Here is a 24,260-nt window from a genome sequence, read left to right as displayed (position 1 = left end):
ATTTCCAAGTCCAGTTTATACCCCAAGCAATTGTTTTAATTAATTTAGGAATCTTTGCCATCTATTACTGAATCAGATGCTGGAACAGAAATAAGCATTTAAATGTATTTCTTGTAGAGTTGTTCACTGATAATAGTTAACAAATGTTTTCTTGTTCCTAAAAGTTTTACAGGAGACTCTAAGCAATCCACCAGTACACGCTATGTAGAGACACAATCTATGCAGATTGGAGCATCTTATATGATTCAGTTTAACTTAGTAATGGGATGTGGTGAGCGGTTCACTCCACATATGGACAATCAAGTGAAGTTGGAGTATTCCACCAACCATGGTCTCACATGGCATCTTGTGCAGGAGGTAAGATAAGCATATGCTATGTTGTCTACATATAAAATGTATATAAAATGTTGTCTACATATTTCAGGTATTGTCTAGCATGCTTAACCTTTGTTATACTCATTGGCCTCCCAATACGAGTTATTGATCGTTACCATACGTAAGCTTTAGACATCTTGTGAGCTTTGTACAACAGAGTAGCTCCAACAGCATTAATAATACACCGTATGAGGAATAGTGGTGAGGAAAGCTCACATTAAGGCCTCATGCACACGACAGTATTTTTTCACGGTCCGCAAAACGGGGTTCCAGTTGTCCGTGATCCGTGACCGTTTTTTCGTCCGTGGGTCTTCCTTGATTTTTGGAGGATCCACGGACATGAAAAAAAAGTCGTTTTGGTGTCCGCCTGGCCATGCGGAGCCAAACGGATCCGTCCTGACTTACAATGCAAGTCAATGGGGAGGATCCGTTTGACGTTGGCACAATATGGTGCAATTGCAAACGGATCCGTCCCCCATTGACTTTCAATGTAAAGTCAGGAGTTAATATACCATAGGATCGGAGTTTTCTCCAATCCGATGGTATATTTTAACTTGAAGCGTCCCCATCACCATGGGAACGCCTCTATGTTAGAATATACCATCGGATTTGAGTTAGATCGTGAAACTCATATCCGACAGTATATTCTAACACAGAGGCGTTCCCATAGTGATGGGGACGCTTCAAGTTAGAATATCCTACGAACTGTGTACATGACTGCCCCCTGCTGCCTGGCAGCACCCGATCTTTTACAGGGGGCTGTGATCCGCACAATTAACCCCTCAGATGCCGCACCTAAAGGGTTAATTGTGCGTATCATAGCCCCCTGTAAGAGATCAGGTGCTGCCAGGCAGGAGGGGGCAGACCCCCTCCCTCACCAATATTATATTCATTGGTGGCCAGTGTGGCCTCCCCTCTCCCCCCCCCAGTTAAAATCACGTTCCGAATCCCCCATCATTGGTGGCCAGTGCGGCCTCACATCTCCCCTCCCCTTGTTAAAATCACGTTCCGAATCCCCCATCATTGGTGGCCAGTGAGGCCTCACCTCTCCCTCCCTAGTTAAAATCACGTTCCGAATCCCCCATCATTGGTGGCCAGTGCGGCCTCACATCCCCCCCCCCTAGTTAAAATCACGTTTCGAATCCCCCATCATTGGTGGCCAGTGCGGCCTCACATCTCCCCCCCCCTAGTTAAAATCACGTTCCGAATCCCCCATCATTGGTGGCCAGTGCGGCTTCACATCTCCCCCCCCCTAGTTAAAATCACGTTCCGAATCCCCCATCATTGGTGGCCAGTGCAGCCTCACATCTCCCCCCCCTAGTTAAAATCACGTTCCCCCATCATTGGTGGCAGTGGAGAGTTCTGATCAGAGTCCCAGTTTAATCGCTGGGGCTCCGATCGGTAACCATGGCAACCAGGACGCTACTGCAGTCCTGGTTGCCATGGTTACTTAGCAATTTTTAGAAGCATTATACTTACCTGCGAGCTGCGATGTCTGTGACCGGCCGGGCACTCCTCCTACTGGTAAGTGAAAGGTCTGTGCGGCGCATTGCCTATAGCACAGACCTGTCACTTACCAGTAGGAGGAGCGCCCGGCCGGTCACAGACATCGCAGCTCGCAGGTAAGTATAATGATTCTAAAAATTGCTAAGTAACCATGGCAACCAGGAGTGCAGTAGCGTCCTGGTTGCCATGGTTACCAATCGGAGCCCCAGCGATTAAACTGGGACTCCGATCAGAACTCTCCACTGCCACCAATGATGGGGGAACGTGATTTTAACTGGGGGGGGGGAGATGTGAGGCCGCACTGGCCACCAATGATGGGGGATTCGGAACGTGATTTTAACTGGGGGGGGAGAGGGGAGGCCGCACTGGCCACCAATGAATATAATATTGGGGAGGGAGGGGGTCTGCCCCCTCCTGCCTGGCAGCACCTGATCTCTTACAGGGGGCTATGATACGCACAATTAACCCTTTAGATACGGCACCTGAGGGGTTAATTGTGCGGATCACAGCCCCCTGTAAAAGATTGGGTGCTGCCAGGCAGCAGGGGGCAGTCATGTACACAGTTCTCAGTATATTCTAACTTGAAGCGTCCCCATCACTATGGGAACGCCTCTGTGTTAGAATATACTGTCGGATATGAGTTTTCACGAAGTGAAAACTCATATCTGAAAAAGCTTTTATGCAGACGGATCTGTGATACGTCTGTGTGAAAGTTGCCAACGGCCACGGATCACGGACGCGGATGCCAATCTTGTGTGCATCCGTGTTTTTTCACAGACCCATTAACTTGAATGGGTCCGTGAACCGTTGTCCGTCAAAAAAATAGGACAGGTCATATTTTTTTGACGGACAGGAAACACGGATCACGGATGCGGCTGCAAAACGGTGCATTTTCAGATTTTTCCACGGAACCATTGAAGGTCAATGGGCCCGCGAAAAAAAAATGAAAACGGCACAACGGCCACGGATGCACACAACGGTCGTGTGCATGAGGCCTAATGGTTACAGGGAGAACTGACATGTGGAGGAAGGTTCTAATCTTGATCAGCACTAAGCTGGATTCTAATATTGCTGACAAGAAGGAGCCTTTTCATAAATGGAAAATACTAAGGCAGAGATTACAAGAATAAGATTGTGGATAGTTACTAAGAGGAGAGATTTTGGTCAAATTTTCAGCTGGAGGTACACTTCAATTATGAACACTCCTAATAATTAATGAATAAACACTGCATCAACTTTCTAATCAATCTCACTACATTTCTTGGCAGATATAACCTGCAGTATAACACTAGAGTCTGATTTATCCTTCCCTTCCTCCAGCAATAACTGAGAGAAATTATTTATTATGAAAATGCAGTGGAGAATTTATCGCTCCCTGCACTTTAGAATTCTGGCTTCAAAAAGTCGCCAAATAGGGCTTTAGTACTTTTCTGGACTTTTAACGTTTTGACACCACTCACTCCAGTTTTCAAAAAAGTGAATGAAAAAGTGGATGTGGGCAGCCTGTTGAGCTGATTTAAAGTGGATTTATAAACTTTTTTTTAAGTCAACATTTTTTTTGCAATGTACAGTATTAATGTACTGTTATCCATATTGCTTCCTTTGCTAGCTGGATTAATTTTTCCATCACATTATACACTTCTTGTTTCCATGGTTATGATCACCCTGCAATCCAGCAGCGGTTGCCCTACTTGCACACTATAGGAAAAAGCACAGACTTAGGCCTCATGCACACGACCATTGTTTGGGTCCGCATCCGAGCCGCCGTTTTGGCGGGTCGGATGCGGACCCGTTCACTTCAATAGGGCCGCAAAAGATGCGGACAGCACTCCGTGTGCTGTCCGCATCCATGGATCCGTTCCGCGGCCCCGCTAAAAAATTATAACATGTCCTATTCTTGTCCGCGCTTTGCGGACAAGAATAGGCATTTATATTGTCGTCGCCCGTTCCGTTCCGCAAACTGCGGAAGGCAACACGGGCGGATTCCGTTTTTTGCGGATCCGCGGTTTGCGGACCACAAAAAACTGCACGGTCGTGTGCATGAGGCCTTATGTGTACTTCCACAGTCCTGGCCACTGTAGAGCCCGGCACTTTTTCCTATAGTGTGCAAGCACGACCACTAGTGATGGATTGCAGTCTTAGGCCTCATGCACACGACCGTTGTGTGCATCCGTGTCCGTTGTTCCATTTTCCGTGATTTTCTGCGGACCTATTGACTTTCAATGGGTCTGTTGAAAACTCGGAAAATGCACCGTTGTTCATCCGCGTCCGTGATCCGTGTTTCCTGTCCGTCAAAAAAATAGGACCTGTCCTATTTTTTGGACGGACAACGGTTCACGGACCCATTCAAGTCAATGGATCCATGAAAAAACACGGATGCACACAAGATTGTCATCCGCGTCCGTGATCCGTGTCCGTGGCTACTTTCACACAGACGGATCCGCAGATCCGTCTGCTTAAAAGCTTTTTCAGATCTGAGTTTTCACTTCGTGAAAACTCAGATCCGACAGTATATTCTAACACAGAGGCGTTCCCATAGTGATGGGGACGCTTCAAGTTAGAATATACTACGAACTGTGTACATGACTGCCCCCTGCTGCCTGGCAGCACCTGATCTCTTACAGGGGGCTGTGATCAGCACAATTAACCCCTCAGGTGCCGCAGTTTTAAATTCATTGGTGGCCAGTGCGGCCCCCCCTCCCTCCCCTGTATTTAATTCATTGGTGGCCAGTGCGGCCCCCCTCCCTCCCTCCTAATTAAAATCCCCCCCCCATCATTGGTGCCAGCGGAGAGTTCCGATCGGAGTCCCAGTTTAATCGCTGGGACTCCGATCGGTAACCATCGGAGTCAAGACTGGTCTGGGACCTACATCAGACCCCTGCCAGCTTTCACACACATCGGCACCCCGCGATCGCATTTGTGGGGTGCTGATGGCAGACAGAGGGAGTCCGCTCCTTCTGTCAGCACTTTACATTTGGCGGACGCCATTGCCCATGGGATGTAAAGTGTTAAACAGCCTGGATCTGCACTTCTGCCGGTCCGGGCTGCGGCTCTCATGTAAGAGTCGGGTCCCCGCTCCCCGCTGCACAGGGGACCCTTGCAGCACCTAGTCCGGGCCGACGCAAAAAAGCAGCGACCCAGCCTAAGGCCCCTTAGTGACCGCCGTAAAAAAGGCATATGGGTGATCACTAAGGGGTTAAAGTTGCATCAAATGTCATGCAACAGTTGATAAATTTGGAGAAACTTATGGCAATGGAGACTCCTGCAAAACTGACTTTAAAAACTTTCCTCATGATAATTTCCCCCAGTGAGGTTTCTAGGCTGGTATAAATTGCTGAAATAGGATAAAAACACAATGTACCGTATGTATTCAGGATTGATTTCACAGTGGATCTACTGGATGAATTGGTTGCCTCTCCCTTTCTCCCTATTAGAACTTATGGACGTCATAGAGGAGGGTTTCCTACTTAACCCCCCCCCCCCCCCCCCCATGAGCTTGTCCATGTTTTATATGGTTTCTGATAAACTTTTATTGGGGAGCATATAATAATAACACATCAGCCTCATAGTTGATTGCCAAGGATTTCCCCACCTAGGGAATAAGAACAGCTATAGAATACTTCATAAATGGGTATAGGTCTCACTAACATATACTACACGTACTAGTTTATATCTCACAAATGTTACCAGGAATTCTTCCACTTTCTATTATAAAAGGAATACCTATGGTTCAGTGTGCAGAAATTTTCCATCATAGTGTAAATGTATGTGTGTAAGGGTCCATTCACACGTCCGTAATAATGGGTCCGCATCCGTTCGACAAATTGCGGAATGGGTGCGGACCCATTCATTCTCTATGGGGACGGAATGGATGCAGACAGCACACAGTGTGCTGGTTACGAATAGTCGGGCGGCACTGCGTGAAGGTATGGGTGCGCGGTTAGCGGACGTCACTCCGGATGCTTAAATGAAGGAAGAGACCGGCACTCGACACATGCAAGTGCCGGTCTTTTCCTTCATTTAAGCACACAGTGTGCTGTCCGCATCCGCATTTCCGGAAGGGCGCCGCCGATCTTCCGGACCGCGACTCCAGGAAAAAATAGAACATGTCCTATTCTTGTCCGCAATTGCGGACAAGAATAGGCAGTTCTATGGGGGTGCCGGGCGGGTGTATTGCGGTTACGCAATGCACTACGGACGTGTGAATGGACCCTAATAATGACTATTCTCATTTATTGCAAGTGCTTCATATTCTTCCCCTCCAGATTCATCAGTCTGTTGTGTCTAATCAGGCTATTTATTCTATAGCCAACCATAGATTTAATGTCTTATCACAAAAATATCTATTTGCAGTGAAACGGTATTTTTTTAAAAATGATGTTTATCAGTAGATATTTATTTGATATTAAGACTGCCCAGAGAAATCAAAAGCAGCCTCTAGATCTTTATAAATACACATGGGCCCTGATTTATCATACCTTCACTCTAGAATTCTGGCATCATAAAGTCGCAAAAATAGGGCTTTTGTGACTTTTTGCACTCGCTTGCGGAAAATGTAAGCGAACACTACTGTATCCTTCTATTGTTAAGGATGAGGATGTTGGAAGGCAACAGATTCATTTAACGTAAAAGGGTCTTTATTTCTTCTTTTCTCCTGTGGAGAAATATTACAAATATTACAAGAAAAAAGCCAAAATCCTGTGTTCATTAAAGCTTCATAAAAGAAAAATAAATAAATGTAGTACTAGGCTCCATACAGCAATGCTAAAGATACCCCAAATGTAATTCTTTATTTGTGGTAATCCGCACTAGGATATCAATTTATGTTTTATGTTAGTGCATGATTTGAACTTTCTGGTGGACCTCTGATTATCTTGTAAAAAAACATTTGCAGTGAAGCTTTTTAGTTGTGGTTTCTTCTTTCAGAGGAATGGAATACGGTATTTTTGGTCCCATTGTGCCTGTGTTATCTCAAATTGCTCGTGATGACTGAGTGCTAAGCAGAAAGCCTGCCACTTAATTAGTTTTGCCACACCACCAGGTGTTTTCTCGATAAAAGGATAATAATGAAAACAAATGACTTTTTGGGGACAAGTCAATCAGCAAACAGCATGTTCAGCCAGAGAGGGTTTGATGTTGTTTGTATCTTAATAATGTTTTACACTCTTTTAGAGATATGCAATTACTGAAAATATTTGGATGGCGGTATTGAAAGTTAAGAGCTATGTTCTATTCATTTGTGGCATACACTACCCTTTAAATATCATTTCTTGTATGCTCTGGTTGTATTAATGCAAATAATTTAATATGATCATAAAGAAACAAAAAAATTGTTCACATCAGCCTTATAGAAAAGCTATATTATACATATCAGTTTATCAACATTTCACTTCCAAAATGACTGGACAGACAGCTTTGGTCAACAATGAACAGTGTGCGTTAGTATAAATAAGGCTACATTCACACTCTCGTTTTGGTTTCCGTTTGTGAGATCCGTTCAGGGCTCTCACAAGCGGTCCAAAACGGATCAGTTTTGCCCTGATGCATTCTGAATGGAAAATCTGGCACAATAGAAAACTGATCCGTCCTCCATTGACTTTGAACGGATGCAGACGGGTGTATTATCTGAACAGATCCATCCATGACTGATCCGCACAAAACGTGAGTGTCAAAGTAGCGTTAATCTCTGAAATCTGTGCTCACTGACTCTACTATGTTACCTGACCAGACCCAGTTCAGCAACTAAACAGTACTTAACTCTTTCAGTACTGAACTCTACAGCTATTTAAGGACTCCTACTGCTCCTTGCCTGAGTAATAGGTTTGCTGATTTCTGTAGTGCTTGGACTGGCTTGCATTGCTCCTAACTTTGAATGTCTGCCGCTTGCCTTTGAGCTTGTCAGTTTGGATTATAGTACTGCATGAACTCTGGCAGCAATGGCCTTTTTTTGATTGACTTTTAATTCCATCTTGTGATTTTGCCCCTATGAGCTGGTTTGTACTCACATCAGCCATTGCCCACATGTTCTATACCAGAAGTGTTGACCCCCTTCTGTGGGAACCTAAAGGATCCACTATACAGATAGGCCTCAAGTCAGTTTACCCAGGTCATGAATTTTGCTCCCTTGCCAGAGAACTATAGCATTGCCCAAGAACTGCAGAATATTGATGGACTGGCACCTGCTGCTTTAGCAACTGCAGTTTTTTTCTTCATGTTGTCCATGTACCACTGCGACTGCCAGGTTTTTGGATTTATTAATCAATGCTGGCACATCACTTTTTATCTGGTAGAGCAAAGGTGACATTTATCTTGTCTTTGCTCTCGGGAGAAGCACTGACTTGGACTTCTCCACTGTGGGAGCAGAACAATCCCGCTGTGTCCAATCTGCAGCACTTGATTTCTTTAGTAATGTCTTTGAAGAACCTGGTTGCATTTTATTTACAGAATCCTCTTTGCTTTGTCTCCATCAATGTACTTATGCTGTGGGGCAGTACACTCTTCAGTTGTCTACCAAATTGAATTGGAATAACGAGAGATTGGTAGCATACTTTCTGGGGAAAATTCTCTGGTTGCATTAAAGAGTGCCCAATTTCCAGTATTGTTTGCCATATACAGTCATGTATGCTGTATACAAGCATGAATAACTGTATATTGTATTCCAGCTGTCCTAATGGAGGCCCCTGGCTGCCCCAGTTTCAGTTAAGTAAATATACTCACCTCTCATCCTCCTTGTCATTCAGTGCTTTTGTGGAGTAGAACCTACCCAGAAACAGCCAGAGGAAGCGGTTGTCACCAGCAGTTGTCACCAGCAGTCTATGGACACCAGGGGTTTGGCCACTTTGAAGGGGTCTGTTAAAAAAAGTTGTACGTTAGATAATCATTTAAAGAGAACCTGTCACCACAAAATGTTGTAGAGGAGGAGAAGCTGAGAAGATTGATACATATTTCAGTAAATCTTCTAAATAGTTCTTTTTTGTTTTTTCTGACTTCAGTTGTACATGGTGGAGGTCTTCTGAGTGATTTATAGTATTCTCTGTGTAAGGCCTCATGCACACGACCGCTGTGTGCATCCGTGGCCGTTGTTCTATTTTCCGTGATTTTCTGCGGACCCATTGACTTTCAATGGGTCCGTTGAAAACTCGGAAAATGCACCGTTGTTCATCCGCGGCCGTGATCTGTGTTTCCTGTCCGTCAAAAAAATATGACCTGTCCTATTTTTTTGACGGACATCGGTTCACGGACCCATTCAGGTCAATGGGTCTGTGAAAAAGCACGGATGCACACAAGATTGGCATCCGCGTTCGTGATCCGTGTCTACTTTCACACAGACGGATCCGCAGATCCGTCTGCATAAAAGCTTTTTCAGATATGAGTTTTCACTTCGTGAAAACTCATATCCGACAGTATATTCTAACACAGAGGCGTTCCCATAGTGATGGGGACGCTTCACGTTAGAATATACTGAGAACTGTGTACATGACTGCCCCCTGCTGCCTGGCAGCACCCGATCTTTTACAGGGGGCTGTGATCCGCACAATTAACCCCTCTGGTGCCGCACCTAAAGGGTTAATTGTGCGTATCATAGCCCCCTGTAAGAGATCAGGTGCTGCCAGGCAGGAGGGGGCAGACCCCCTCCCTCCCCAATATTATATGCATTGGTGGCCAGTGCGGCCTCCCCTCTCCCCCCCCCAGTTAAAATCACGTTTAGAATCCCCCATCATTGGTGGCCAGTGCGGCCTCACATATCCCCCCCCTTGTTAAAATCACGTTCCGAATCCCCCATCATTGGTGGCCAGTGCGGCCTCACCTCTCCCCCCCCCTTGTTAAAATCACGTTCCGAATCCCCCATCATTGGTGGCCAGTGCGGCCTCACATCTCCCCCCCCCCCTAGTTAAAATCACGTTCTGAATCCCCCATCATTGGTGGCCAGTGCGGCCTCACATCTCCCTCACCCTAGTTAAAATCACGTTCCCCCATCATTGGTGGCAGTGGAGAGTTCCGATCGGAGTCCCAGTTTAATCGCTGGGGCTCCGATCTGTAACCATGATGCTACTGCAGTCCTGGTTGCCATGGTTACTTAGCAATTTTTAGAAGCATTATACTTACCTGCGATGTCTGTGACCGGCCGGCGCTCCTCCTACTGGTAAGTGACAGGTCTGTGCTATAGGCAATGCGCCGCACAGACCTTTCACTTACCAGTAGGAGGAGAGCCCGGACGGTCACAAACATCGCAGGTAAGTATAATGCTTCTAAAAATTGCTAAGTAACCATGGCAACCAGGACTGCAGTAGCGTCCTGGTTGCCATGGTTACCGATCGGAGCCCCAGCGATTAAACTGGGACTCCGATCGTAACTCTCCACTGCCACCAATGATGGGGGAACGTGATTTTAACTAGGCGGGGGGGGAGGGGAGATGTGAGGCCGCACTGGCCACCAATGATGGGGGATTTGGAACGTGATTTTAACTAGGGGGGGGGAGATGTGAGGCCGCACTGGCCACCAATGAATATAATATTGGGGAGGGAGGGGGTCTGCGCCCTCCTGACTGGCAGCACCTGATCTCTTACAGGGGGCTATGATACGCACAATTAACCCTTTAGGTGCGTCACCTGAGGGGTTAATTGTGCTGATCACAGCCCCCTGTAAAAGATCGGGTGCTGCCAGGCAGCAGGGGGCAGTCATGTACACACTTCGTAGGATATTCTAACTTGAAGCGTCCCCATCACTAGGGGAACGCCTCTGTGTTAGAATATACTGTCGGATATGAGTTTCACGATCTAACTCAAATCCGATGGTATATTCTAACATAGACGCGTTCCCATGGTGATGGGGACGCTTCAAGTTAAAATATACCATCGGATTAGAGAAAACTCCGATCCTATGGTATATTAACTCCTGACTTTACATTAAAAGTCAATGGGGGACGGATCCGTTTGCAATTGCACCATATTGTGTCAACGTCAAACGGATCCGTCCACATTGACTTACATTGTAAGTCAGGACGGATCCGTTTGGCTCCGCACGGCCAGGCGGACACCACAACGACTTTTTTTTCATGTCCGTGGATCCTCCAAAAATCAAGGAAGACCCACGGACGAAAAAATGGTCACGGATCACGGGCCAACGGAACCCTGTTTTGCGGACCGTGAAAAAATACTGTCGTGTGCATGAGGCCTAAGTGTGTACACATTGATAGATGTCGGTCACTGACAGCTTGTATAAATTACACGTTTTAGGCTCCATTCACACGTCCGCAAAATGGGTCCGCATCCTTTCCGCAATTTTGCGGAATGGGTGCGGACCCATTCATTCTCTATGGGGACAGAATGGTTGCGGACAGCACACAGTGTGCTGTCTGCAGCCGCAATTGCGGAGCGCGGCCCCGATTTTGGGTCCGCAGCTCCGCAAAAAGATAGAGCATGTCCTATTCTTGTCCGCAGCTTGCGGACAAGAATAGGCATTTCAATGGGGGTGACGGGCTGGTGTGTTGCGGACCCGCAATTTGCGGGTCCGCAACACACCACGGACGTGTGAATGTAGCCTTACTGAATCTTTTCTCACAAAGCTACATATCAATCAATCTGCTCCTCATGCTCAATAAAACGCATCCAGATTGCATTGCATTTTGTGGTGACAAGTTCTCTGTAACTGTCCAGTTATAGCTAGCATACGGCCATGCAGCAATTATTCCCACTGTCATAATTCTTCTTACTAATTTACCAATTTTATTGGTCAGGCTTCTGGCATTATTATATATGCAATTAAGAGATGTTTGGTTATTTTTAACCATAAAGTTTTCCTTACAAAGTGTTTAAACCCCCCACTCCCCCCGTATGTATGGAAAAGAACAATTATTATTATGATTGTGTTTCCCCATACAGTTTCTTTTGTGCTGCATGAAAGGTGTAATCACCCAACAAATGAGCATCTGCTCATTTGTAGTTAATTTGAAGTACCATTTACATAAAGGGACCCTCACCATGTAAAGACTGAAATGTAAACATCAACAGGATCATTTCATTCACAAGCGGTAGCTGTGCTTCCTCTATGGTCTATAAGACTTAAAGAAGATTTATTCTCTGGCTTAAAAATCTAACTCAAAGTAAGCCAACCAATAGTTGGTATACAGTTAGTTCAAAGTCTATGTCCAGCCTGAGCCCCCGTGATAAATCTTGTACAGGTCTAGACAACCTGTCTAAGCTTATGTCTTTAGAATTACTAAATCTGGGCCAGTGATTTTTTGCTTTCACATAACTGCATTCTAAGAGCCAGTACTTTTTAGACGACATAATTTATTGATTAATTTTATAATTTTTTTATGGAGGAATATAAAAAAAATAGCAATTCTGCAAAAAAAGTTTTTTTTTTTTTTTAACCTAGTTCACAGATATAAATAACACGGTAGCCTTATACATGGTATGCCTTCATAGCCTTATGTATAGTTTTTTTTATTGTACTACTTTAACACAATAAAAACATCATTTTGGGATAGTTTACATACACTCCTCAACATTGAAATTGCAACAAGAAGGAAAAGTCATGGAATTATGGAAATCGCAGAATCGCTAGACAAGTTACAGTAATTATATGCAATTGATAAAAAAAAATAAAAAATGTAAAACATCTTTTTTTATTCAATATAAAAAATGAGCACTACAAGCAGAAATGCCCTTATATGCTTTGGCAGGCTGTGAGTGAAGTTATTAATGGCTATGCTACATGGGAGACGAGTCTAGAGAAGCTGCAAACAATGGTAGAACGTTTAGGCCACACAGGTTGCTTACAGTAGTCAGGAGCAACATGCAGCCTGGCATTGTCCTGTTGAAAAATAGCTCCTGGGACACTTTGGAGAAATAGACGTGCCACGGGTTCCACAATCAAATCTGGCTGTGGTGTATTATGCCACCCAAACCATAATCCTGGGAGTAGAACCGGTGTGACGTTTCCTTTTGAAAAACCCTACATGGCGTTTCCCACATGGTCTCTAGTCCAATCTCTGGCTATCATTGCATCAAAGGCAAAAGTGGTCTATCCTCACTTAAGAGGATAGACCCCCATTGTAGACTCCATTGCCTTCTTGCTGTGCACCGTGATAGCCTTTCAGAGAGGTGACATGAGGTCAGTGGAGCACTTGCTGCTGAATGTCTACCTCATAGCCCAGTGGCAAGCAAATTCCTTATAATGATTTGTGTAGACATTGTTTGCTGCACTAGGCTTAGAATGTGACATCCAATTTGACTTGCAGTACAGAATGGATCACTACGCTTCATTCTTCTGTGACCTCTTGCTGTCCTTCCAGTTTCTCGTTGTTCTCTCAACCACCAGGACACACAATGAAGAACAGTGCTGACATCTCGGCCTTGGCATGTAGTGATCTGCCAAAGTGATAAACTAAGGCCTCTTAGTTCAAGGATTCTGTACCTCTCAGTTTGCAACAAGTAGTGATAACTGGCACATTGGTGAACATCCCACATGATGTGAACTGATTTTTTAGGTTTCATGTTTCTAAAAAAAGTTTGCTTTCAATCTTGCTTTGATGCCCCTTCCACATGCCACAGATTGGAGCTAGGTGCTTGATCATATGTAAATCTTAGTGATGCCTGCTAATTCCTTGATTTGCATAACCTTACAGCTTGTCCTTCATGGTGTCGTAGTTTTAATGTTGAGGAGTGTATTTAGTACGATTGATTGTTCATCAAAGTCAACCAAGGAATTGAAGGGGACATAGACAAAGGGAAGGTAATAATTGTATTTCTTTTTTAGAAGGGGGGCAAAAGAAACTATTCCGAGTATAGAGACATGTAGTCATGGTAGGCCATGGTCATTTCCGATTATTACTTTATATTTTGATTGTTATTGCTATACTTTTAATTGTTAATATTTAGAATTGCTTTATTTAGAAACATGTATTTCAATTAAAAATATTTTCTAGGAATGTCTTCCAAGTATGCCAAGCTGCCAGGAGTTCACCTCAGCAAGCATCTATCATTCAAGAGAGTTCACTCATTGGAGAAGGATTACATTGCCTTTGCCACAGAAGACCTGGTAAGTCAAAGAGAATTTGTCACGACGATATACAACGAAATCTGCAGACAGGATGTTTTAGAGCAGGAGGATCTGAGCAGACTGATATACCTGTATATATTTTTGTGGGAAAAGATTCAGTAAATCCTGTAATTTATACATTTAAATCTCTGCTATTTCTGACTTAATTTGTACACAGGGGAGGTGCTATCATTGATTGGTAGTGTTCCCTGTGTATACATAGGTAGCTGTCAGTCACTGATAGCTGTACACACAGCTGGACTTTAATATATAAGGAGAAGATGTTTAAATGCCTAAACCTAAAAGTATACAGTATGTCTCCCAATGCAAGCAAATCAACAGCGACCAACATGCTTAGAAAATCCACATAACCAATCTTGGATTTTGGCCAGAGCTGTCCAATTATAGACATTAATGTAGAGTTAGCTTTTATATACATTATTATTTAGAATGTTCATAAAAAGTCAATATTAAAAATTGTCGAATTATATTATTTTAAGGTCTAGCGCAACTCGTTTCCGCTGGAGCCAACGATATTATACATCCGAGGATGAATGGGCTTTGGACAATATTTACATTGGGCAACAATGCCCTAATATGTGTAGTGGACATGGCTGGTGTGACCATGGAATTTGCAGGTAAATATAGTGCACATGTTTCTTTTAACTAATAAAGGGGTTATAAGCTTTGAGATCCCCATCTATCAGCTGCTGTCTGTGGAGGAATTGGCACAAATTATTCAATTAGCATGCAGTGCCAATCCGGGCAAAATAGAACGTTTGTCAATGTCCATTGAAAATAATGGGCTTTCAGAATAATTCTGGAACATCCAGAGTGAGAGATCCTGAACAGAGCAAGCCCATCTACTAAGTCCAAATATACTAACAGGGTGTTTCTTAATGGGTTTTTAAGCTGCCAAAACCGTCCAAAATAATACACAAATCTGCACCTATTTGGTATTTCTAAGGAATACCTTTCTGTTTGAAAGAATATTTTTTATTAAGGTACTATTCAATTTACTGCAATCATAGATCTAAGAGACTGACTGAGATTCACATATGACTGCATACATTCAAATGTACCCAAAAAAAAAAATATATATATTCTCAAGAGACCGGCCAGCCTATCATTTTTGCTAAGTGAAGACTATACATGTGTCAAAATGCCAAGAGACTTAATATTTCATGAGTATGCATTACTTATTGTCTGGCACATAAAAAAAATAGAGGTGAAAATGGGCAAAAGATCACTGCCATAGGTTGAAGTTGTTTGGGCCACACAAGAACTTATGTGAGATATAGGTCAAGTGCTAGAGGAGTGCATAATGTGTTCTGTCAAGCATGGCAGAGGAAATGTAATGGTATGGAGCTGCTGTGCTTCTGGTATTGTGGGGAATTACACCAAGTGCATGGAGTAGTGAACCAGAAAGGTTACCACTCTGTTTTACAATGGCATGTCATGCTCCATGGTCATAGCATGATTTGTACAAATTTCATTCTGTAGATGCACATTAATCTGATGCATGCCTTTTAGCTATTAAAAAATCTAAAGTAAAAAGAGACCTGCCAGAGAATGGTGTTCCATGGACAGGTATCTCAATAAAACAACATAGCATCTCAAGTATTCCAAGTGATCCAATCTTCTTTTTGATTACCTGTTACAAACCGGTCTCCCTTTCAATAAACTCTTCTCTCTTCAATCTATCCTGAATGCAGGAACCAGGCTAATCTATCTGCCCAACCTCCACACCAATGCCTCCACCCTGTGCCAAGCACTACAGTAGTTACCCATATACTGTAACATAGAATTCAATTAGAATTTCGCATTCTCACATGCAAAGCTCCCCATAGTGCTGTACCATCCTACATCTCTGTTCTACCAGTGATTTATGACTAACATCCTCCATAGTCCAATCATCTTCTCAAAGACTTCTCTTAAGTAGCAGCAGGTCTCTGAAATGAGCTGCCTCAGACAATCAGGTTAATTGCCACAGTTTTATGTGTTCCCTTAAACACATCTTTATAGAGTTGTCTATTTTAATCTCTAATCTAACACTTTTCCATTCACCTTCCTTCAGCATTATTCATTTGAACCTGATCCTTTCATCCAACAGTATCCTCTACACACCATGAACTCAGAAGTACATGTTAAGCTGGCTCATGTAGCTTAACATGTACTCCACCGTTTAGTTAAGATGGCCGGACCATTGTGCCAAATACTTTGTCTTGTGTGTCACCACTACTTCTTCATAGATTGTAAACTCTTGTTAAGCAGGGTCCTCATGTCTCTTGTTTTACTGTTGACTAGTTTACTGTGTAATATCTGATATTGTTTGTACTGTATATCTACTCTGATTGTAAAGCGATTCAGAATATGTTGTTATATACATAAAGAATACTAATATTATTATACCAAACATTACTTCGTGATGCCAGACTTTAGCTCATTCAAGTAATTTGGTAATTTTTTTGTATGTTGGCACTGTAGACATATATAAAACTAATATCAAAGGTAAAGAAGGGCACTCTAATATCCGGAACCACCGAGTGATATATTCATAGTATTTAATCTGAATAAAATCAATAACATAAATAATAACAATTTCATAAAACACAAGCAATAAATCCAATGTCTAAAATAGGCCCGCTTACACTATAAAATATAATCAATCTAAATATCTGATATAATTATCTCAAATAGCCGCTGTAGATAACCGTTAAATAAAGTAGATCAGACTAGTATTGAGCTGCCAGTGGAACAGACTCCGGTTACAATAATTGAATACGTCGGGCGGGTATTCAATAAGCACCTGCAAATAATATAGTCCCCAAGTTGATGTGTTTCACAAAAGAAAAAATATATAAGACGTGAAGTACAATATAACGAGATATTCCAGGTGAAAGATAATCCAAACTGGTCCAAAGGAAGGGATAAATATAAAAATAAAAATGAGGATAAAAATAGAATGCTGGTGATCACTTTTTAGTCGTGCAAAAGGAAAAAAATCAATTTGAACTGTGAAGTGTTGCTGTGTTTCAAATAGGTGATAGTCAATCACTAGTTAAAGTGCATATGCTGCCCGTATTCAACAGGGATTTTATAATAGCAGTTCCACGGCTATGGCTGATACCTCCTGGTATAGATATTTGCTCCAATAGTATGGTCAATATTAAACACTCTCCACGGTCAACCAGAGAAAAATTATACAATACGGATAATTTAGCGGTCACTGATGTTTGTAATGGTACTCACGCTTGATGATATAGTCCGATCTGTAGCGTGGCTGCAAGAAAGGCTTACCTCGTATGTGAGATAAAGCGGTACCTTGCTGATATATCTGGACTCTGTAATCCACTTTCACTGTTAACCACAATTGTCCAGAGCCGACCGTAGTTCACAGGTCTCACTCTGTTTGGATCGTAGGCAGGGTCTGGGTTCGTCTGCATCGGGCGTTCCTCACTGCTCCATACGACTGATTAGATTGTCCCAGCTGGTTTTCTGCTGTCCGTAAGTTACCAGACTATGGCCAGTAGATCTGGTATTTGTTTGATGGAAGCGCTTTTTCTAGATAACAATCATCATATTGAAAGTCTAGTTCTGCCGGTTTTCTGCCAGGATTAGTTTCTTATCCGTCCACGCCAGACGCGTTTCGAAGGTTAGGCTACCTTCTTCCTCAGTGGCTGAGGAAGAAGGTAGCCTAACCTTCGAAACGCGTCTGGCGTGGACGGATAAGAAACTGATCCTGGCAGAAAACCGGCAGAACTAGACTTTCAATATGATGATTGTTATCTAGAAAAAGCGCTTCCATCAAACAAATACCAGATCTACTGGCCATAGTCTGGTAACTTACGGACAGCAGAAAACCAGCTGGGACAATCTAATCAGTCGTATGGAGCAGTGAGGAACGCCCGATGCAGACGAACCCAGACCCTGCCTACGATCCAAACAGAGTGAGACCTGTGAACTACGGTCGGCTCTGGACAATTGCGGTTAACAGTGAAAGTGGATTACAGAGTCCAGATATATCAGCAAGGTACCGCTTTATCTCACATACGAGGTAAGCCTTTCTTGCAGCCACGCTACAGATCGGACTATATCATCAAGCGTGAGTACCATTACAAACATCAGTGACCGCTAAATTATCCGTATTGTATAATTTTTCTCTGGTTGACCGTGGAGAGTGTTTAATATTGACCATACTATTGGAGCAAATATCTATATCCGGAGGTATCAGCCATAGCCGTGGAACTGCTATTATAAAATCCCTGTTGAATACGGGCAGCATATGCACTTTAACTAGTGATTGACTATCACCTATTTGAAACACAGCAACACTTCACAGTTCAAATTGATTTTTTTCCTTTTGCACGACTAAAAAGTGATCACCAGCATTCTATTTTTATCCTCATTTTTATTTTTATATTTATCCCTTCCTTTGGACCAGTTTGGATTATCTTTCACCTGGAATATCTCGTTATATTGTATTTCACGTCTTATATATTTTTTCTTTTGTGAAACACATCAACTTGGGGACTATATTATTTGCAGGTGCTTATTGAATACCCGCCCGACGTATTCAATTATTGTAACCGGAGTCTGTTCCACTGGCAGCTCAATACTAGTCTGATCTACTTTATTTAACGGTTATCTACAGCGGCTATTTGAGATAATTATATCAGATATTTAGATTGATTATATTTTATAGTGTAAGCGGGCCTATTTTAGACATTGGATTTATTGCTTGTGTTTTATGAAATTGTTATTATTTATGTTATTGATTTTATTCTGATTAAATACTATGAATATATCACTCGGTGGTTCCGGATATTAGAGTGCCCTTCTTTACCTTTGATATAATATTTTGGTGCTTTGAGTGCGACATCAGATAGGTGCACCTGACCATCCCAAATCAGGAGGAAGAGCCGTCCTTTATTTGTATTTTATATATAAAACTAAACCTGCTTACTTGATAACTTCAGTCTGCAACCGACAAAAATATAATGCCTATCGTTGTCATTTCTGCTGTGTATGAGCATCCCCTTCCAATTTTCAAATAATATTTCAAAGCAAAGTCATAGATATATTAATACAACCATATTCCTAATTTATTTGATTATTTACTCACAGGTGTGATTCTGGGTACCAGGGTTCTGAATGTCTTCCTGAAAATTCACTTCCATCCACTGTAATGTCAGACTTTGAAGGAATAAATGGCTGGGAAACAGACTGGCAGGAAGTAGTTGGAGGAGAAATTGTAAAGCCCGAGGAAGGCTGTGGAATTATTTCATCTGGATCATCTCTCTACTTCTCCAAGGTATTATTTGATTGATGATTTGAAACCGCTCTCATAGTGTGTTTGCCCACATAGTGTGTTTGCCCATTGCATTGGTGGGTTTGTGGGAGCACAGTGGGGGGAACGGAGTGAGTAATATGCTTTGGATTAGATAAGAAGCACTATAAGGCAGCTATTTATTCAAATTTCATTGATATTGTTAACAGTATACTTTCCATTCATACAGCTGCAAATGTATGAAATGTAATAAGAATGTCTATTTTTAAATGCCTATATTGTCTAATTATGTCTATATATTTTTGCTATGCATCATTTTTTGGTTTCATTCATGTACAAGCATTAAACATTTTTAATCAATTTTTCTTAGTACAGCCAAATAGCAGTGTCTACATTCGCTTTGTTCCAAATTTTGTTATACTGTATGTGTTTGTTTTTGCCCATCACGTATGTTAAAAATAATACTTGAAACAAGTGTGAACATGTATTGTATTGTCTCCACGTGGGCTTTAACCATACTGCGTTCTTTGTGTTTGCTTTTGTAGGTAGAAAATATTCTCTGTAAATATGTTACCATAGTATTTGTACAAACATTATATCTGCATCATGTGTTTTGTACAACACAGTATTATTTTAGGAATGCTTGTGCAGACCACAAAGATGTCATTTCTAAGAGACAGATCTGTCTGATCTTCGAACCTCATGCATAACAAAACCTTTGAGCATCTTTCATGTAAGGCCAACAAAATGAACATAGTACTCTGCCAAATAACTAATTCTCAGCTGTATAAACCAAACATACAATACCAGGATTCAAAAGACTTTCCCCTGAAGGGTTCTGGATACTGGAATGTGACCCTTTCATATTCTCTTTTGCATAGACGTGCATACATTCAATATATTACACAAGAAGGTTCCACGGAAATATAAGTAAATGAAATAGAACTGTCCGTACCTCATTTATCTAAACATGTATCGTCATACCATAAATTGCATTTCATTATATTAATTAAATTTAAATTTAATTATATTTTAATGAAGCACCACTACTCTAAAAAAGGGTTTCTTTAGTTTTTTTTCAGTTCATAGTATAGATAGATAGATAGATAGATAGATAGATAGATAGATAGATAGATAGACATATTGGTAGATAGATAGATAGATAGATAGATAGATAGACAGACATATTGGTAGATAGACAGACAAACATATTGGTAGGTAGATAGATAGATACATAGACATATTGGTAGGTAGATAGATAGACAGATAGACAGACATATTGATAGATAGATAGACAGACAGACATATTGGTAGCTAGATAGATAGAGAGACATATTTGTAGATAGATAGACATATTGGTAGATAGATAGATAGATAGATAGATAGACAGACATATAGATAGATAGATAGATAGATAGATAGATAGATAGACAGACAAATTGGTAGGTAGGTAGATAGACAGATAGACAGACATATTGGTAGGTAGGTAGATAGACAGATAGATAGACAGACATATTGGTAGATAGATAGATAGATAGACAGACAGACATATTGGTAGATAGATAGCTCTCATTACAGCTGTTTCTTCACAGTGCGACACTGGCAGCACAGATTGGATAATGTCAGACTGTGCAGAGACGTCCCCCTCCCCAACTGATATCGCCCAGCTGGACCTTTATTCCAAACTGCAATACCTAGCAGGAATAATAACGGAATTGCACAACATCGAGGCATAAGAATAGATGCTCCAGAATTATTACAAAAGGAATGCAAGTAGTTGCTAAAACAGAAGTATCAGAAGAGGTTACAGTGCCTGCACTCCTTGGGACCAAATGTTTCCCTCACACCGAGGTCAAGAGAGTCGTTCAGTTGCTATGACAGTCTCGGGCCTTCTGAAGTCTCTGAGGCCTGCCATAGTGAAGTTCCTAGGTTTTGTATATAGCTTTCCCTATGCAGTAAAACTAAACTGTTACCTTTGTTCTTGGGGCCGGTACGATTACAGCGATACCAACTGGAAAAAATAAATACATTTCTTTGCATCACCATATTCTGACCGCATAACTTTTTAAAGGGCTTCTGTCGCCCCCCATTGTGCAATTTTCATTAGCCGACATTAGCTATTTGCTAATGTCAGCTGAGTGCAATCATACATGTCCTACCTTTGTATGTGGCTTATTTCTTGTAAAAATCATACTTTTATGATATGCAAATTTCTTCACTACCAGCAAGTTAGGCGGTTACTTGCTGGTAGCCGCCACATCCTCAGACTATAAACACGCCCCATCTGCTCTTGATAGACAGGGCCAGCGAGCGCTCTCCTCCTCCCATTGGCCCCGTCTGCTGCTGAATTACCGTGCCTGCGCCGTAACGTTCCTCGATCGGTGCAGGTGTACTGAGTGAAGGACGCGTGCTTGCCAGCTCCTTCCTCAGTGCGCCTGTGCCAATTACGTCACACTACACCCGGAAGAGAAGACTGCCGATTATCGCTGATGCCGGGAGTCTTCTCTTCCGGGTGTAGTGTGACGTAATCGGCACAGGCGCACTGAGGAAGCAGCTGGCAAGCGCGCGTCCTTCACTCAGTACGCCTGCGCCGATCGAGGAACATTACGGCGCAGACGCGGTAATTCAGCAGCAGACGGGGCCAACGGGAGGAGGAGAGCGCTCGCTGGCCCTGTCTATCAAGAGCAGATGAGGCATATTTATAGTCCGAGGATGCGGCGGCTACCAGCAAGTCACCGCCCCAACTTGCTGGTAGTGAAGAAATTTGCATATGATAAAAGTATGATTTTTACAAGAAATAAGCCACAGACAAAAGGTAGGACATGTATGATTGCACTCAGCTGACATTAGCAAATAGCTACTGTCGGCTAATGAAAATTGCACAATGGGGGGTGACAGAAGCCCTTTAATAGTTACCTGAGTGCTGCCCTTCAAGAAAAATAGGATGCCATGCCTCAGCAGACAATAAGAATAAGACTTGGGAACAGCTTGAGGCATCGTTGTGAAGCTGTAATTGATGCTCAAGCCCACATAACAAGTTTTTGAGACATTGGTGTTGACTGTTGTTTCAATAAATTGTTCGAGATGAGGAAATCACCATGGCATGCCTCTACTTTAATGGCAGACTTTCATGATATAATATCACTGTAGCGTGAACTTTTTACGTTTTCCATAAATTTCACCCAAAATCTAAATATCCCTCACTTTATGTGAGTAGTATACTTTGTGTATGGTTTTATGCACCGATTTCAATACAAAAATTACCATAGAATACCTTGTGTAAAAAGATTAAACTTCCCAGGATGCAAATCCTTAACACAAGTACTGAAATTGTGGCAAAAGATACTTTCTAGAAAGCTATGATTGCTGTCCACATTCCGAAGTAAAACTGAAGTTAATGGAGAAGTTTAACACGTAATGTCATATTTTGTTAATATTTTTTTTATTACCTTCCGTGGCTAAACATTTATCCTTTGAATCACAGGCTCATTCACAAGATGATCAATGCTTCTTGAGGATGCAGATCTTGCTACATTTTATACACTGTAGGTTGATACATTAATTTGTACATTTAAGAACAATGTTATGTTTTTCTTTTAAAGGATGGAAGAAGACAGCTGGTCAGCTGGGACATGGACACAACATGGGTTGATTTTATACAGTTCTATATACAAATTGGAGGAGAACGTGCATCCTGTAATAGAGCAGATAGTAGGGAAGAAGGAGTGTTGCTGCAGTATAGCAACAATGGAGGTATCATTTGGCATCTGCTGGCAGAAATGTATTTTTCTGACTTCACAAAACCCAAGTAAGTACAAGCATTGTGTTTTTTAATTGATAAAAGTAACCTCTTTAGTGGTTGTCAATACATCTTTTTACTGGCTTGCTGTTTTGGCCTGGCACTGGTTTTCTGTGCTGGGTAAAGAGGGTGGTAGGCTGTCTAATGACAGCAAGGATTCTACTCTAATGGCAAGGGTCAGAGAAACCTGTAATCCTGGCTTTTTAAGCCCTTAAATTGCCATTGTTAATAGCAACTGCTGCATGTAAATGGTTTCAAAGGCAAGGGCTCCCTCTTTGTCCCCACTGGCCCCCACAACACGATCACGGGGTGCCGATGGTTGGTATGGCAGCCAGAGTCCTAAGAGTGGTCCTTGCATCTATCAAGTGCATTAGCCTATTAGGCCATGCCAGTGGTAAGGTCTAATAGGTTGCATATTATTGTAAAACTACAGGTATAATACAGTGCACTACAGAAGCAGTGCAATGTGTTATGTTATCAGTCAAATGATCGCAACTATTCAAGTCCCCTTGTGGGAAAAATGTAGCAAATACAAATTTAATAATGTTTTTTTTTTTAAATAGTAAAAAAAATAAAGCAAACATCCATTTTTCCCCCCTTTAAAACATGGTTTATTTAATGTAAAAAACTTCCATAAATTCATACACAATGAAATTATGTAAAATATTTGCTCATCTCTTGTGTTCCATCAGGTTTGTGTATCTTGAGCTTCCTAGTCCAGCAAAAACACCCTGTACTCGGTTCCGCTGGTGGCAGCCTGTCTTTTCAGGAGAAGGATATGATCAGTGGGCGATTGATGATATAATCATTCTGTCAGAAAACCAAAAACAGATTATCCCTATTGCTTATCCAACATTACCACAAGTAAGTCCTTTTTACATCTCAACTGCTGAATGCATGTACTAAATTTTATTCAGCAGGATTTTTTCATCCTAGCCTGTTCCTTATGTTATGCTAAACCTGCAGGAATATGGGGCTGCCTTTTTACATGTACAACATAAACCCATTTTTTTTTACATACGAATAAAACCATGATTAAGCATTGCTATTTAAAGGGCATCTGTCAGAAGGATTCACCCTATTAAACCATCCTTAATTCCTGGTAGGGCTGATCCTGCGGATTACAAATATACCTTTCTGTGCCAGATCCATTGCTGCATTTAGAAGAGAAGAGGAAGATGGAAGGGGCAGGCCTTCACTCTAATGGGAGTGGCTGTGCTCCGATTCCCAAGGGTACTGCCCCTT

The 24,260-nt window shown here is 42.1% G+C and overlaps 1 protein-coding gene across 2 annotated transcripts in view; it reads left to right on the top strand.

The window, feature by feature from the left end:
* Positions 1-24,260, top strand: part of RELN (reelin) — an 841,105-nt gene that overhangs the window by 606,761 nt on the left and 210,084 nt on the right. For both annotated transcript variants that reach the window (XM_040412563.1, XM_040412554.1), the window contains exons 21-26: positions 165-357; positions 13,814-13,926; positions 14,427-14,564; positions 19,054-19,240; positions 22,819-23,024; positions 23,708-23,879. In XM_040412563.1, coding sequence (XP_040268497.1) covers positions 165-357; positions 13,814-13,926; positions 14,427-14,564; positions 19,054-19,240; positions 22,819-23,024; positions 23,708-23,879 — 1,009 coding nt within the window. The remainder of the gene's footprint in view (positions 1-164; positions 358-13,813; positions 13,927-14,426; positions 14,565-19,053; positions 19,241-22,818; positions 23,025-23,707; positions 23,880-24,260) is intronic.

The sequence above is a fragment of the Bufo bufo genome, chromosome 1, assembly GCF_905171765.1.
Source record: "Bufo bufo chromosome 1, aBufBuf1.1, whole genome shotgun sequence".
Lineage (NCBI taxonomy): Eukaryota > Metazoa > Chordata > Amphibia > Anura > Bufonidae > Bufo > Bufo bufo.
The sequence above is the reverse complement of the archived record's forward strand: the minus strand, read 5'-3'. Positions and strand labels throughout refer to the sequence as shown.